Source organism: Oncorhynchus mykiss, chromosome 30 (assembly GCF_057628025.1).
Source record: "Oncorhynchus mykiss isolate SJ-2025 chromosome 30, ASM5762802v1, whole genome shotgun sequence".
NCBI lineage: Eukaryota > Metazoa > Chordata > Actinopteri > Salmoniformes > Salmonidae > Oncorhynchus > Oncorhynchus mykiss.
In genome coordinates, this window is record NC_143051.1 from 97,183 (window position 1) to 115,540 (window position 18,358).

General features: G+C 42.2%; 1 protein-coding gene across 1 annotated transcript in view; it reads right to left on the minus strand.

Annotated features, from left to right (window-relative positions):
- LOC110489349 (regulating synaptic membrane exocytosis protein 2) overlaps positions 1 to 18,358 on the minus strand; it is a 263,080-nt gene that overhangs the window by 23,750 nt on the left and 220,972 nt on the right. The window contains exons 16-18 of the mRNA XM_090228498.1: positions 7,957 to 8,102; positions 2,830 to 2,994; positions 2,338 to 2,516 (exon numbers count right to left, since the gene is read on the minus strand). Coding sequence (XP_090084624.1) covers positions 2,338 to 2,516; positions 2,830 to 2,994; positions 7,957 to 8,102 — 490 coding nt within the window. The remainder of the gene's footprint in view (positions 1 to 2,337; positions 2,517 to 2,829; positions 2,995 to 7,956; positions 8,103 to 18,358) is intronic.

The window sequence follows — 18,358 nt, forward strand, 5'->3', positions numbered from 1 at the left end:
ATTTCTCCCAAGGATGAACCAGACTTGTGGGGGACTATGATGATTTTCCCATGATGTCAAGCAAAGAGGCACTGAGTTTGAAGGTAGGCCTTGAAATACATCCACAGGTACACCTCCAATTGACACAAATGATGGCAATCAGCCTATCAGAAGCTTCTAAAGCCATGACATCCTTTTCTGGAATTTTCCAAGCTGTTTAATGGCAAAGTCAACTTAGTGTATGTAAACTTCTGACCCACTGGAATTGTGATACAGTCAATTATAAGTGAAATAATCTGTCTGTAAACAATTTTTGGAAAAACAAAGTAATGTCCTAACCGACTTCCCAAAACTAGAGTTTGTTAAACAAGAAATTTGTGCAGTGGTTGAATAACGAGTTTCAACAACTCCAACCTAAGTGTATGTAAACTTTAGACTTCAACTGTAACTCTTTGTGTTGTTGTTTGTTTAGTATATTCCAATATTCCCAGAAGTGGTTAGATTCTATGGACTCTTCAATTACGTTGAGCTGATTTCTGACGTGTTGTTTTTTTTCCCTAATGTATTTCTGTATTGTTTTAGTGATTCACCATAGTGAAGGCATAGCCTCAGGTTTTTCTGTGTCTCTATGGTTTTGGTTGTCTTTCTTAGGTTTTTGCATTCTTCATCAAACCATTTGCAATTGTTGCTAATTTTCTTAGGTTGAATGCTTGAAAAGTTTAGATTTAATATGGAAGCTGAGAGGTCAAATATAGTGTGCAGGCTTTCTACTGCCAAGTTCACACAACTATTACAGTGAAATATTTTGTCCAGGAAGTTGTCTAAAAGGTTTGAATTCGTTATTGCCTAATTGTTTTTTTTGGTAGGTTTTTGCATTTCCTTCTATAGAATTTCCTAATATTGTGTAATTTCTTTGGCTTTGTTGACTCATGATTAATAAAGGTTAAATAAAATAAATAAATACAAAATTTGAGTATTGCTCTGTTCAGGTTCTGATAGTCGTGTTAGTGGACTGTGAACGCTCTGAGACACTCTGGGTTGAGTTCACTGATAAAGTAATCTACACTACTACTGCCAAGGGATGAGCTGTAGGTGTACCTACCATAAGAGTCTCCTCGAAGCCTAGCATTGACTATGTACAGACCCAACATATGACAGAGCTGCATGAATTGTGACCCATTTTTGTTGGTAGCTGTTTGTCCCCATGTGTGCTGAGAGTGTCAGGTTCTTGTCCAGTTCTGGCATTTAGGTCGCCACAGACTAGTACATGTCCCTGGGCCTGGCAATGGTTGACTTCCCCCTCCAGGATGGAGAATCTGTCATCATTAAAGTATGGGAATTCTATTGGTGGGGATATAGGTAGCACACAGGAGGACATTTTTCTCTGTTGAGATCATTTCCTCATGAGTTTTTAGCCAGTCTTCCCTGTTTCACACCTGGTAGTTTGGTGGATGGGACTACCAGCTCTCTGTAACCTAGAGGGCAACCGGGGGGTCCATCTCCTCTATATGTTTATTATAGGACAACAGTCTGTATTCCAAATGTTTCATTTAGTTGATGACCCAGTCTCTCTCTGAAGCATCAACCGTCTCCCTTTTTCTCCATGTTGCCTCAACCCTCTCCTTGTAGCATAAAACCTATCCTTATCTCTCCCTGTAGCATCAACACTTTATCTGTAGCATCAACCTTGTCCCTGTCATTCTCTGTAGCGTCAACCCTCTCCTTGTCTCTCACTGTAGCGTCAACCCTCTCCTTGTCTCTCCCTGTAGCATCAACCCTCTCCTTGTCTCTCCCTGTAGCATCAACCCTCTCCTTGTCTCTCCCTGTAGCATCAACCCTCTCCTTGTCTCCCCCTGTAGCATCAACCCTCTCCCTGTAGCATCAACCCCATCCTTGTCTCTCCCTGTAGCATCAACCCTCTCCTTGTCTCTCCCTGTAGCATCAACCCTCTCCTTGTCTCTCCCTGTAGCATCAACCCTCTCCCTGTCTCTCCCTGTAGCATCAACCCCCTCCTTGTCTCTCCCTGTAGCATCAACCCTCTCCTTGTCTCTCCCTGTAGCATCAGCAGGTGAGGTAAAACATTCTGGGCTCAGTGTCAGGGTTAGAAGGTGAGGTAAACAGTCTGGAATCACCCTCAGGGTTAGGGTAAAAAGGTGAAGTAAAACAGTCTGGACTCACCCTCAGGGTTAGGGTTATAAGTTGAGGTAAACAGACTGGACTCACCCTCAGGGTTAGGGTTATAAGTTGAGGTAAACAGCCTGGACTCACCCTCAGGGTTAGGGTTATAAAGTGAGGTAAACAGCCTGGACTCACCCTCAGGGTTAGGGTTATAAGGTGAGGTAAACAGTGTGGACTCACCCTCATCATTGATCTGCGTGGCGCTCTGGCTTTTCTTCCCGAGGCCGACCATCCCCATTATTTTAGCACCGAAGCTTGAGCGCCTCTTCTTGTCGTCATCATCGTCATCATTCCTGTTCAGAGAGCACATCTCCCCTCCCACACTGGAGCTCCTCTGGATGGGAGCCGCCGCCACTGGCCTGTTTATCATTTTGGACGTAAACTTACTGTCAGTCAGCAACATCAGCCATGGCAGGGCAAGGTAGCTCAGGGCAGTATGTTACGTAGATGGGACAGAGAGCAAAGATACAGGGAAGGAATGGAAAGAGGACAAGTGGATATGGGAAGGAGAAAATAGGAGGAGAGGAGGGAGATATGCAGATTCAGCTACAGGGGACTACGACACTGACAACGGTCAAAGGTCAAAGGTTACAAGTATAAGTGGAACAGGAGCAGTGACAGGGTTTAGGGTTAGTGACAGGTTGTCTGTCACTGGTTAGATTTCAGACTTACTTGGTCTCTGCTGTGTCTTCTTCCTCCTCCTCTTCCCCTGACACTGCCCCCTCCCCGCTCTCCGCCCCTCTTCCGCCCCCCTCCGCCCCCCCTTGGCCTCCGTCTGCTCCTCCCACTACTTCCTCAGCCACCTCAGCCAAAGTCCCCACCTCCAACTGGCCCTCACTGAAGACACACAACAGGATGAATGATCGGAGGCATGGAAAACAGAACAGAGGGCAGAGAAAATGTGTGACCATGAACATAGAACATTCTCAGAAACAGGCAGGCATAGAACATTCCCAGAAACAGGCAGGCATAGAACATTATCAGAAACAGGCAGGCATAGAACATTATCAGAAACAGGCAGGCATAGAACATTATCAGAAACAGGCAGGCATAGAACATTCTCAGTAACAGGCAGGCATAGAACATTCTCAGAAACAGGCAGGCATAGAACATTCTCAGAAACAGGCAGGCATAGAACATTCTCAGAAACAGGCAGGCATAGAACATTCTCAGAAACAGGCAGGCATAGAACATTCTCAGAAACAGGCAGGCATAGAACATTATCAGAAACAGGAAGACAACATCCTCACCCTCAATGTGAGAAAGACAAAAGATATGATCATGGACTATAGGAAAAGGTGGGCCGAACAGGCTCTTATTGACATTGAAGGAGCAGAAGTGGAGCGGGTCAAGAGTTTCAAGTTCCTTGGTTTCCACAAAAAATTATCATGGTCCAAACATACCAAGACAATTGTGAAGAGGGGACCTAGGACCAAAAAAGGCTCCTTAACAGCTTCTACCCCCAAGCCACTTTGATTTACTTGATTTATTTCAGCTTTCATTTATTTCATCACATTCCCAGTGGGTCAGAAGTTTACATACAGTCAATTAGTATTTGGTTGCACTGCCTTTAAATTGTTTAACTTGGGTCAAACATTTCAGGTTGCCTTCCACAAGCTTCCCAAAATAATAAGTTAGGTGAATTTTGGCCCCTTCCTCCTCACAGAGCTGGTGAAACTGAATCAGGTTTGTAGGCCTCCTTGCTCGCACATGCTTTTTCAGTTCTGCTTGCAAATTTTCTATAGGATTGAGGTCAGGGCTTTGTGATGGCCACACCAATACCTTGACTTTTTTTTTTCCTTAAGCCATTTTGCCAAAACTTTGGAAGTATGCTTTGGGTCATTGTCCATTTGGAAGACCCATTCTTTAACTTCCTGACTAATGTCTTGAGATGTTACTTCAATATATCCACATAATTTTCCTTTCTCATGCTGCCATCTATTTTGTGAAGTGCACTTGGTTGACCCAAGTGCAAGTCTCCTTTCTGAGCGGTATGATGGCTGCGTGGTCTGTGATGGCTGTGCAGACAGAACATTCTCAGAAACTGGCAGACATAGAACATTCTCAGAAACAGACAAGGCAGGCAAAGAATATTGTAAGAAATAGGCAATGCAGACTAATCGGATCCAAGATGGCACAGCAGTCAGGCGTCTTTTGTCTTATTCTTGTCGTGTCCAGTGTACCTTATCCTTTTTCTTCGCACATATTTTTAAAATATTTTTCTTATCCCCAACTTCAACATTCTCTCCTGCAACCCACCTCACCCAATGTGGTATGGTTTTGCTATTTTCTTTACTTTAGAACCGAAACCCCCAACAGTAGCTAGCCAGCTTACTAGCTAGTAGTCAGCTAGCCACTGCTAGCGGTCATCAGCTAACCTCCTGGCTAACGTCTCTGTCCCGAAGCAAGCACCAATTAACCTGGAGCTAGCCTATGCTAGGCCCATCTCCCGGCTAACTGAAGAGGTCCATCAGCCACCCCTTGGGCAACAATACCTATTTTGCCAATTGGCCTGGACCCCTTTTATTGCCGATACAGAGCCGCGCCGATCCATCACGACTGGACTACCGACGTAATGCGCCCGAGGGGATTTTTCAACAGGCTCCTCCGTCACGACGTCCCCTGAATGCCCATCTACTAGCCTTCTTGCCGCGGCCCGCTAGCTGTCTAGAGCATGCCAATTTTTTGGGCTACTATACATATTTTGCCAATTGGCCTGGACCCTTTTACTACATGGCCCTCTGCTGATCCATCACGACTGGTCTGCTGACGTAACCACAGGTAGGGGCTATAACAGACTTTTTCCATTGCGACGTCCCTCTAAGGCCCTTCTGCTAGCCTGCTAGCCCCGGCCCGCTAGCTGTCTGAATCGCCGTGTTTCCATCGCGCCCAGCTACTCACTGGAGCCAATGATCACTCGGCTACGCATGCCTCTCCTTAATGTCAATATGCCTTGTCTATTGCTGTTTTGATTAGTGATTATTGTCTTATTTCACTGTAGAGCCTCCAGCCCTGCTCAATATGCCTCAATACCTCTCTCATCGTCACTCAATGCCTAGGTTTACCAGCACTGTACTCACATCCTACCACATCCTGTACATTATGCATTGAATCTATTCTATCGCGCTGAGAATCCTGCTCCTTTTACTTTCTGTTCCCGAACGTACTAGACGGCCAGTACTTATAGCCCTTAGCCGTACCCTTATCCTACTCCTCCACTGCTCCTCTGGTGATGTAGAGGTTAAACCCTGCAGTGCCTAGCTCTACTCCATTCTCCATTCCCCAGGCCCTTTCATTTGTTGACTTCTGCAACCGTACAAGCCTTGGTTTCATGCATGTTAACATTAAAAGCCTCCTCCCTAAGTTTTTTTAAAATTCACTGCTTTAGCACACTCCGCCAACCCGGGTGTCCAAATCGTGTCTGAATCCTGGCTTAGGAAGGTCACCAAAAATCCTGAATTTCCATCCCCAACTACAACATTTTCTGACAAGATAGAACTGCCAAAGGTGTCGTAGTTGAAATCTACTGCAGAGATAGCCAGCCTTCTGTCATACTATCCAGGTCTGTGCCCAAACAATTTGACCTTCTACTTTGAAAAGTCCATCATTCCAGAAACAAGTCTCCCACTGTTGCAGCTTTGCTATAGACCACCGTCTGCCCCCAGCTGTGCCCTGGACACCATATGTGAATTGATTGCCCCCCATCTATCTTCAGAGCTTGTGCTGTTAGCTGACCTAAACTGGGACATGCTTAACACCCAGGCCATCCTACAATCTAAGCTTGATGCCCTCAATCTCACACAAATGATCAATGAACCTACCAGGTACAACCTCAAATCCGTAAACACAGGCACCCTCATAGATATCATTCTAACCAACCTGCCTTAAAAATACACCTCTGCTATCTTCAACCAGGATCTCAGCAATCACCGCCTCATTGCTTGGTCCGTAATGGATCTGCGGTCAAACGACCACCCCTCATCACTGTCATATACTCCCTAAAACACTTCAGCGAGCAGGCCTTTCTAATCAACCTGGCCCGGGTATCCTGGAAGGATATTGACCTCATTCGGTTAGTAGAAGATGCCTGGTTATTCTTTAAAAGTGCTTTCCTCACAATCTTAACCAACCTGCAGACGAGCTTCAATGCCATTCAACTCTCCTTCTGTGTCCTCCAGCTGTTCTTAAATGCAAGTACAACCTAATGCATGCTCTTGAAACGATCGCTACCAGCACCTGCCAGCCTGTCCAGCATCACTACTCTGGATGGTTCTGAGTGAATATGTTGACATTACAAATACCTAGGTGTCTGATTAGACTATAAACTCTCCTTCCAGACTCACATTTAGCATCTCCAAATCCAAAAGTAAATCTAGAATCGGCTTCCTATTTCGCAACAAAGCATCCTTCACTCATGCTGCCAAACATACCCTCTTAAAACTGACAATCCTACCGATCCTCGACTTCGGCGATGTCATTTACAAAATATCCTCCAACACTCTATTCAGCAAATTGGATGCAGTCTATCACAGTGCCATCTGTTTTGTCACCAAAGCCCCATATACTACCCACCACTGCGACCTGTATGCTCTCGTTGGCTGGCCCTCGCTTCATATTCGTTGCCAAACCCACTGGCTCCAGGTCATCTATAAGTCTTTGCTAGGTAAAGCCCCGCCTTATCTAAGCTCACTGGTCACCATAGCAGCACCCACCAGTAGTATGTGCTCCAACAGGTATATTTCACTGGTCATCCCCCAAAGGCAATACCTGCTTTGGCCGCCTTTCCTTCCAGTTCTCTGCTGCCAATGGCTAGAACGAATTGCAAAAATCACTGAAGCTGGAGATTCATATCTCCCTCACTAACTTTAAGCACCAGCTGTCAGAGCAGCTCACAGATCACTGCACCTGTACATATGCCATATGTAAATAGCCCATCCAACTACCTCATCACCATATTTATTTATTTGTTTGTTCCTTTGCACCCTTGTATCTCTACTTGCACATCACTGCAGTGTTTAATTGCTAAATTGTAATTATTTCACCACTATGGTCTATTTATTGCCTTTACCTCCCTTATCTTACCTCATTTGTACACACTGTATATAGACTTTCTTTCTACTGTGTTATTGACTGTATGTGTTTTCCATGTGTAACTGTGTTGTTATTTGTATCGCATTGCTTTGCTTTATCTTGGCCAGGTCGCAGTTGTAAATGAGAACTTGTTCTCAACTAGCCTACCTGAAATAAATAATAAATTCAAATAGAATATGGTATGAAACAGGCAAGGCAGACATACAACATAGAATGGCAAACCAAAGTGAAATATCAAGACCCAGAAAACAAGTGAACTATCTGACTCATACAGGCAACATGAAAACCAGCAGACACTTGCCCCAAAAAAGATTGGAGTTGCACATCCCTGGCAAAGGGTTTTCTTAAACATACTGTATGCTCTTCTGTTTGAAATCCCATTGTAATATCCGTAATACACCATAGCAACATATAGCCAAGCTTGTGATGGAAAAACCCTCAAAAAACATGTTCAGTCATTCGCTTCTAGTCAGAGCAAAGTCAATCATGAACTAAACCGTCAAGAGAGCAGTACTTGTCTGCATAGAATACACACGTTCCCTTTCAAATAGTAGCTGGGTGCAAATATTTCCAAATGGAACATTTCTGCATAGCAGAGTAATGAACAACCATGAATTGAGGCAGCTTGCCCTTCGCCAGTGGCATTAGCATTAGTAGGTTCCAGAGGTAAGGTAGGCCAGGCAGGCCAGACACAGAGCTCAGTCCCACCTGATGTTGTGGCTTCCCTTTGCTGTCTCCGACTGGACAGACATGTGGCTCATGCTGCTGAGCCGAGAAGCACATGGCATAGCGGACACGTCGCTAACATCACTGTCCAAGGATTTGGCAGTGTCTGAGCCTCTCAGCGTCTGCAGCTACAGGGGTGGAGGGAGAAATACATTGTGTTAGCCAAGACACTCAACATAATGTTGGAGAAATATATTATGTGTTAGCCAAAACACTCAATATAGTGTTGTAGAAATACATTGCATTAGCCAAAACACTCAATAAAGTGTTGGAGAAATACGTTGTGTTAGCCAAGACACTCAATATAACATTATATTCCACTTGCTAGGCCTAGACCAGAAGATATGAGCTATAGAAGCAATAGCCATTCCATAGTTGTATACTATGCATGTAATAATTGTAAGTATAACAGAAGTGAAGTCAATAATTATTCGGAACTATTGTTGAATACTCGTTTCTGATTGGCTTGAAGGACATTCTAGAGCATGTATTATAATGCCCTGCATTATTTTCCAGAATATATTCTGGAAAACGTTACTTAATACTCAGCATCATAACACATTATGGCATAAGCATGTCATAATATGTCATAACAGCTGACATAACATGGTCATAACAGTATCTAGACCCATGTATTGTGTTGCATTACGTTTTTTTCCCTTCCAAGAAGTGTCCTTGTTTCTTTAATCCTTTGTTGTTGTTGTAATTAATTGTTTACAGTCATGTTTTTTAAATATTTTAAATAACTTGCATAAAATACACTTTATGACACTGTCAAGAAGCATTATGACAATCATAATCGTACAAAACTGATGCCCTGCTCCTAAAATCTGCTCCTGCATTCATCAGCAAGAGAGCATTGGGGTAGGTACATGTCTGACATCAATTTGTGATCAATTGCAATGATAATTGAATATGGTCAATTTCAGAAAATAACATAAACATACTGTTGACAGGTAGGCTATGGTGTAATGGAACTTTTTGCCTTGTGTAGTAGGTTTAGTAGGTTTTGACACTCTTATGTAGGTTTCCGACTGGTCCAGCCATAAAATAACACAATATATGTCTCAACAGGTCTAAATATATGTGTCATGACAGTGTTATGACCATATTATGACATGTTATGACCCTCCGACTCTGTCTGCCGAATTCTTTCTCTTTGCTCGTTTCCTTAATAGGATGTCGGTGGGCGGAGCCGGAAGGGTTGTCAACAAAATGGGACACACCTGTGCCCGATTTGGGGCACTCGGCTGAGAGTCAGACTCGGCCGTCGTCATATGGCCGAGTCTGGGCCGCCTTCGGAAGTATTACTTATGGCTAGGATGCGGGGATTGAGCCCGGGCTAATTCCGGCGTTATCTGTCCCAAATGTATTACTTGGGGCTCGGGACGATTGGGGCTACTCTCTGGCAGATGACGACACGGGCAGATTTTTTACTATTTTGATAATTTGATCATTTGTACAAGGCAATTGATAAGCATGAAAAACTTTGTGGATGGAACTTCCTGAATGGTGCAGCGGTCTAAGACACTGGATCGCAGTGCAAACTGTGTTTCTACAGGATTTTATCTAACAAAACGACACTACATGTTATAGCTGGGACCCTTTGGATGACAAATCAGAGGACGAAAATCCAGAAAATCACATTGTGTGATTTTTAAGTAATTAATTTGCATGTTCAAATTAAATGCAATTAAATGCATATATGCAAATGTATTAATTTATGTGAATATCTCATGTTTATTGATAATCATTGACATTGATAATCATTGATAATCATTTTGACCTAGATATATTACTGAACTAACCAGAGGCACTTTTAGGGTTTAGTGTTCTTATAACAGAAACACTTGTTTGACATGCTTTTATTATTTTTCTTCTTCCTAACCCTGCTCTAAAACCTTTGAGCTAGAGACACCAAATTAACATTACAGACTGCTTCAGACTACAATAGCTGAGAAATGTTTGTTTCTACTTTTCAAACCATAGAAAGATATGCATTCAAATCAATGCATTCCAATGAAAATTTCTATGTGGAAATGTCCATTCCCAACTCCTCCCACACCTTCTATGCTAGACTCACCATACCTTTACCACTCCCACTGTGTGTTTGTGTGTGTGTGTGTGTGTGTGTGTGTGTGTGTGTGTGTGTGTGTGTGTGTGTGTGTGTGTGTGTGTGTGTGTGTGTGTGTGTGTTGGCGGCTAACCTCCCTGATAGCTACTCTAGTAAAAGTGAGATTGCAAGTGATCATAAATGTGTGCACAACAAACTTCCGGTGGCCTTTTGGCAGAGATGCAAGGTTAGTTCCTAGTACCGTCTCTAAAGTCCAATATCTGTAATACATTTCTGACAACTTGCCTCTGACCATCAAAATGCTTAATTATATGGGTTTACGCAACCAAGGACACTCAACTAAGGCACAGGAAAGCCTAAAAGCATCGCTAACAAAGAAAGACAACGAGCCAACTAAGACCAGTGACGGTACATCCAACTCTGCCATAATGAAGGCTCTGAATCAACAACAAACTTCGATGCAATGTTCAAACAAGCAGTTAAGGAATCCCTGGAGGAACTGCTTTCTGGAGAAATGAAATCACTTAAATATATGGTAGAAGCCTCCAAAACGTCTATCTTAAAACTCTCAAACAATATAGCCAGCCAATCTGTCACATGCAAGTCTCTGGAGCGATGCTGTGAAGAGATGCAGGTTAGCACCAGGACTGCTACAGACGACATAGCCACCTGCCGAGAAGCAGTGATGCAACTGAGGGAGAAAATGACGTGCTTGAAGACAGAGAGAGGAAACTGAACATACTTATGGTGGGCCTGGATGAAACCGCGAAGGGTTCTGACTCAAAAGGTTTTCTTCAGGAGAATCAAAATGGATACTGTTGCTACAAGGGAGCAAGATTGAAATTCAACAGGCACACAAAATCTACATTGGCAATAATAACCGCAGCCGTTCCCGCACCCTAATATTATGCCTGTTAAGATATGAGGACTGAGTGGATACTCTGAACCAGAGCCCTCAAGAACCCACCGAGATGGGAGATCCAATCTGGTGTTCTTCCCAGACTACAGCAATGAAACCACACTGAAGATGAAATCCTTTGACTACATCAAACGACAGATGACAGCAAGAAGACTTCGCCCATTCCTGACATACCCAGCCATCCTGGAGATCAGGAAAAATAGAACACTTCTTGAATTCCATACTGTGAAAGAAGCAGAGGCATGCCTTGCAGCTGAGGACAACTACAAGAGAAGGAGCCCAGTCGTTGCCAACAATTCCTCCAGATAGATTCTTCCCACTGCAGACTAAGTAGCTAATGTTACCCATGTTTATTTGTTATTCAGCTACATAACTTAGTTAATTTGGTATGAGGGGCATGGTTGATTTGTTAACTTGCTTGACTTGGTTGTTGTCATTCTAGTTATACAGTACTGCTTAACTGCAGCTGCCGCGTATTCATGCCATGTTGGATAAAGACAAGTGACTGACATAATGGGACTGACTTGCGACGTGCGTTGCTGCCTGAGAGCCTCCTCCTGATGTTAGTGAATTTGAGTTAGTTCCAGGCAAAGAGAATAGTTGAAGCTATAGATTTCCTCACTTGCGGGTGGTTACTGTTTTTGTTTCTATTATTGTTAAAACCTTTGTCAGAGTTTGTTCACAAATGTGTATAATGGTGTATAAAAATATATTTTCTGTTTATATTGAAATAGGTGATTTTTATTTAATTTCTTGATAAACAAATTATACAATTATCCATACATTCTATATTTATGTGTTCCTCACTAAGAAAATAAAAGGTGTCTGTAGTGATGCACTGAAATGTAGTGTCTTAGACCGCTGAACCAGGGTCTATAGTGACGCCTCGGGCACTGAGATGCATTGTCTTAGACTGCTGAACCAGGGTGTCTGTAGTGACGCCTCTAGCACCCGAGATGCAGTGCCTTAGACCGCTGAACCAGGGTGTCTGTAGTGACGCCTATAGCACTGAGATGCAGTGCCTTAGACTGCTGCGCCACTCGGGAGCCCTATTAGATCTTACAACAATACCAACTTGTTATGGGAGGAGACTTAAGTGATGTCTTTTAGCCTCAGACAATATTAGACGTCCATTCAATATCATAATTGAGTCAGAAAACCACCTAGTCCATGCTTCACTTTTTAGTTTGAAAAAGCCTTTGATAGGCAAGAATGGAACAATTTATTTTGTGTTTTGGAGTCCTTTGGTTTTGGTAAAGGATTTATCTCCATGTTAAAAACATTGTACTCTGCAACACGAGCAGTTGTGCAGACGGGAAACATTATATCCAAGACTTTCTGTTTACAACGTTTCACAAAACAAGGATGTCCATTATCACCAACGCCCTTTGCCCTGTCTTTGGAGCCCCAAGTGATTAGATTGGACCCACCTATTTCACCAATCAATATTAAAGTTACGCAGCATAAAGTGCCACTATGCTGATGACAGTAGTTATCAGACCTTTCAAAACTCCTTCCACAGATTGTGAAATTATTTAATGTTTTTGGTTCATTCTTGGATATGAAATAAACTAGGAAAAATATGTAATGGTGCCCCTAAATAGCCCTGTGAAACAGCTTACTTTGCCTGCTGCATCTCCAGTGCAGTAGCATGAGGCAGACTTTATTTATTTGGGCGTATGCATACCAACCAAATTTTCCCAAGTTTGTAGAAGGAACTATGTCAAACTAAAAGAGGAGATCACCTCTGATTTGCAGAGATGGTCCTCTCTTAAAATCTAATTACAAGGTAAGATTGCTATAGTAAAAATGAACGTACTGGGTCGACTAAATGTTATTTTCTCTATGCTGCCTATACCTCCTCCTCCAAAATACTTTGAGGAATTAAAGTCAATGACCAAAAATGGTTAATCCAACAATGGTTAATCCTACTCAACACATTTGGCAGTGATTACAAACATCACACATCACACTTCCGTGTTGTCGTGTTGCTGTGCTGTTTACTTTTAATAACCGTTTAATCAAAACTGTGCACTTAACACATTTACCAAAGTCTTAGTTTTTAAATAAAACATTTGACCAAGCGCCTTTAACTGAATAAGGATTCTATGAGACTATCGGTATCTTTAAATGATTTCTATCAAAACATCCAACAGGATCGTAATGGGAGCTTACTCAACTATGATCATTTTCCACCACTGTACCCCTCTACTAGTGTAACGGATGTGAAACGGCTAGCTTAGTTAGCGGTGTGCGCTAAATAGCGTTTCAATCAGTGACGTCACTTGCTCTGAGATCTTGAAGTAGTAGTTCCCCTTGCTCTGCAAGGGCCGCGGCTTTTGTGGAGCGATGGGTAACGATGCTTCGAGGGTGACTGTTGATGTGTGCAGAGTCCCTGGTTCGCGCCCGGGTATGGGCGAGGGGACGGTTTAAAGTTATACTGTTACACTAGCTTGAACCAGAAAATGGCTGCTCATTGTTGGACTCCAGGTGAGCGTTAATGGATGTGTGTCGGAACCCGAAATAAAGAAAAGAATAATTCTCGGCGCGGCTGCCTTCTTCCTCCGTGTCCGGACTTAAGACCTTCAAATCGTTTTGAGCCCATGTACCAGCTGTCTTCTGCCGGGGACTTGGATGTTCCCTCCATGGCTCAAATCAAATCAAAGTTTATATGTCACGTGCGCCAAATACACCTTACAGTGAAATGCTTACTCACAGGCTAACCAATAGTGGAAAAAAGGTATTAGTTGAACAAGTAAAGAAATAAAAACAGTAAAGACAGTGAAAAATAACAGAAGAGAAGCTATAACAGTAGCTATCTAAGCTAATATACAGGCATCAGTTAGTTGGGCTGATTGTGGTAGTATGTACAGTTAAAGTTGGAAGTTTACATATACCTTTGAAAATACATTTAAACTCAGTTTTTCACAATTCCTGACATTAAATCGTAGTAAAAATTCCCTGTCTTAGATCAGTTAGGATGACGACTTTATTTTAAGAATGTGAAATGTCAGAATTATAGATGATTTATTTCAGCTTTTATTTCTTTCATCACATTCCCAGAGGGTAGAAGTTTAAATACACTCAATTAGTATTTGGTATCAATGCCTTTAAATTGTTTAACTTGGTTTGTCACTCCCTGGGCATAGAGAGGCTTTTATTCTCTATTTTGGTTAGGCCAGGGTGTGACTAGGGTGGGCATTCTAGTTTCTTCATTTCTATGTTTTCTATTTCTTTGTTTTTGGCCGAGTGTGGTTCCCAATCAGAGGCAGATGTCTATCGTTGTCTCTGATTGGGAATCATACTTAGGCAGCCTTTTTCCCCACCTGTGTTTTGTGTGTAGTTAGTTTCTGTTTAAAACAGAACTGTTTTAGTTTTTCACTTTGTTATTTTGGTTGTGTTTTTTGAGAACTAAAATATCATGAACACTTACCATGCTGCGCTTTGGTCCATGCCTTTTGACGAGAGAAGTTACATGGGTCAAACGTTTCAGGTAGCCTTCCACAACCTTACCACAATAAATTGGGTGAATTTTGGCCCATTTCTCCTGACAGAGCTGGTGTAACTGAGTCAGGTTTGTAGGCCTCCCGGCTCGCACATGCTTTTTCAGTTCTGCCCACAAATTGTCTATAGGATTGAGGTCAGGGTTTGGTGGTAGCCCCTCCAATACCGTGACTTTGTTGTCCTTAAGCCATTTTGCAACAAATTTGGAAGTATGCTGGAAGACCCATTTGCAACCAAGCTTTAACTTCCTGACTGATGTCTTGACATGTTGCTTCAATATATCCACAATTTTCCTTTCTCATGAGCCATCTATTTTGTGATGTGCACCAGTCCCTCCTGCAGCAAAGCACCCCCACAACCGGATGCTGCGACCCCCGTGCTTCACGGTTGGGATTGTGTTCTTCAGCTTGCAAGCCTCCCCCTTTTTCCTCCAAACATAACGATGGTCATTATGGCCGAACAGTTCTATTTTTGTTTCATCAGACCAGAGGACATTTCTCCAAAAAGTGTGATCTTTGTCCCCATGTGCAGTTGCAAACCGTAGTCTGGCATTTTTATGGTGGTTTTGGAGCAGTGGCTGCTTACTTGCTGAGGGCCTTTCAGGTTATGTCGATATATGACTCGTTTTACTGTAGATATAGATATTTTTTACCTGTTTCCTCCAGCATCTTCACAAGTTCCATTGTTGTTGTTCTGGGATTGATTTGCACTTTTACGTTCATCTCTAAAAGACCGAACACGTCTCCTTCCTGAGCGGTATGACAGCTGCGTGGTCCCAATGGTGTTTATACTTGTGTACTATTATTTGTACAGATGAACCTAGTACCTTCAGGCAGTTGGAAATTGTTCCTAAGGATGAACCAGACTTGTGGAGGTCTATAATTTATTTTCTGAGGTCTTGGCTGATTTCTTTTGATTTTCCCATGATGTCAAGCAAAGAGGCACTGAGTTTGAAGGTGGGCCTTGAAATACATCCACAGGTATACCTCCAATTGACTCAAATGATGTCAATTAACCTAACAGAAGCTTCTAAAGCCATGACATAATTTTCTGGAATTTAGTGTATTTAAACTTCTGACCCACTGGAATTGTGATGCAGGGAATTATAAGTGAAATAATCTGTCTGCAAACAAATGTTGGAACATTTGCTTGTGGCATGCACAAAGTAGATGTCCTAACCAACTTGCCAAAACTATTGTTTGTTAATTAACAAGATATTTGTGGAGTGGTTGAAAAACAAATTTTAATGACTCCAACCTACGTATATGTAAACTTCTGACTTCAACTGTATGTGGTAGTAGAGTAGGGGCCTGAGGGCATACACTTAATATGTTGTGAATGTATTTTAATGGGGATCCATAATAAATACAAATACCTCAAAGTTGATTTGGATAAAAAGCTACGTATTCGATATGATACTCTTAGGTTAAAGAGAACAGGAGGTTTGTTTTATTACGACGTATATTACTTGTCTACCAAAATAAAATCCTTGAGTATGGTTCGATGATTCTATTGCAGGTTCTTGGAGAGGCATAGAGGAAGAACTTATTGCAACCATAGTCTAACAAATTTCTGGTATTAAGGTAAATAGAGCAACTCACTAAAAGTATGGTGCTACGCTGAGAAATATATAGGCAACATGAACAAGCTCTGTGAATCTACTCCTACATGCATAACCATAACCTGCTGACAAATAATAAGCCTTTTGTGTACCCATTGTGGGCGGATAAGGGTGTGCATAACTTGCGAGACATGTATAATGATAAAGGGCAAATACCTATCCAGGACCTCAAACAAATGTATTCAAGCCGATTCCTACTCCAATCTGTGATAGATGCATGAACGTACAGTGGTGCGAAAAGTGCAAATCAATCCCAGAACAACAGCAAAGGACCATCTGAAGATACTGGAGGAAACGGGTACAAAATTATCTATATCCACAGTAAAACGAGTCCTATATCGACATAACCTGAAAGGTCGCTCAGCAAGGAAGAAGCCACCGCTCCAAAACCACCATAAAAAGCCAGACCACGGTTGGCAACTGCAAATGGGGACAAAGATCACACTTTTTGGAGAAATGTCCTCTGGTCTGATGAAACAAAAATAGAACTCTTTGGCCATAATGACCATCATTATGTTTGGAGGAAAAAGGGGGAGGCTTGCAAGCTGAAGAACACCGTCCCAACCGTGAAGCACGGGGGTGGTAGCATAATGTTGTGGGGGTACTTTGCAGCAGGAGGGACAGGTGCGCTGCACAAAAATTATGGCATCATGAGAAAGGAAAATTACGTGGATAGATTAAAGCAACATCTCAAGACATCAGTCAGGAAGTTAAAGCTTGGTCGCAAATGGGTCTTCCAAATGGACAATGACTCCAAGCATACTTCCAAAGTTGTGGCAAAATGGCATAAGGACAACAAAGTCAAGGTATTGGAGTGGCCATCACAAAGCCCTGACCTCAATCCCATGGAAAATTTGTGGGCAGTACTGAAACATCACAAAGCCCTGACCTCAATCCCATGGAAAATTTGTGGGCAGTACTGAAAAATCTGGTGACATTTCACATTCTTAAAATCAAGTGGTGATCCTAACTGACCTAAGACAGGGAATTTTACTAGGATTAAATGTCAGGAATGGTGAAAAACGGATTTTAAATATTTTTGGCTAAGGTGTAATGGTCATGTGTGAAGCTGGTGTAGAGAGTCAGGTGCAGGGCGGCAGATATAAGTAATCAACGTACTTTACTCAAAATACACATATACAAAGCAATATAGCGAGCCCACAATAACGGACCGATTTACAATGAACAATCACTCACAAACAAACATGGGGGGAACAGAGGGTTAAATAATGAACAAGTAATTGGGTGAGTGAAATCAGGTGTGTAAGACAAAACAAATGGAAAACGAAAAGTGGATCGGCGATGGCTAGAAGGCCGGCAACGTCGACCGCCGAACGCCGCCCGAACAAGGAGAGGGACCGACTTCGGCGGAAGTCGTGATATAAGGTTTATGTAAACTTCTGACTTCGGAAGTTTATATATATACACACACACATACAGTACCTTCAGAAAGTTTTCACTCCCCTTGACTTTTTACACATTTTGTTGTGTTACAAATTGGGCTTAAAATGTATTTAACTGGCATATTTTTGTCAATCATCCACACACAATACTCATGTCAAAATAGAAAATAAAATAAAACACTCATATCTTGAATCACCTTTGGCAGCGATAACAGCTGTGAGTCCATCTGGGTAAGTCTAAGAACTTTGCATATCTTTATTGTACAAGATTAAAATTCTTCAAGCTCCGTCAAGTTGGTTGTTGATCATTGCTAGACAGTCATTTTCAAGTCTTGCCATAGATTTTGAAGCCAATTTAAGTCAAAACTCTATCTAGGCCACTCAGGAACATAACATTCAATGTCGTCTTGTTAAAAGTGTATATTCGGCCTAGTGTTTTATGTTATTGTCCTGCTGAAAGGTGATTTTGTCTCCCGTTGTCTGGTGGAAAGCAGACTGAACAGGCTTTCCTCTAGGATTTTGCCTGTGCTTTTTATAGAGGTTGATGATGACAAGCATAACACGATGCAGCCGCCACTACCCTTGAAAATATGTGGAGTGGTACTCAGTGATGTGTTGAGTTGGATTTGCCCCAAACATACCGCTTTGTATTCAGGACAAAAAGTTAATTTCTTTGACATTTTTTGCAGTACAATTTTAGTGCTTTGTTGCAAACAGGATACATGTTTTGGAATATTTGTATTCTGTACAGGCTTCCTTCATTTCACTCTGTATTAGTATTGTGGAGTAACTACAATGTTGTTGATCCATCCTCAGTTTTCTCCTATGACAGCCATTAAACTCTGTTTTAAAATCACCATTGG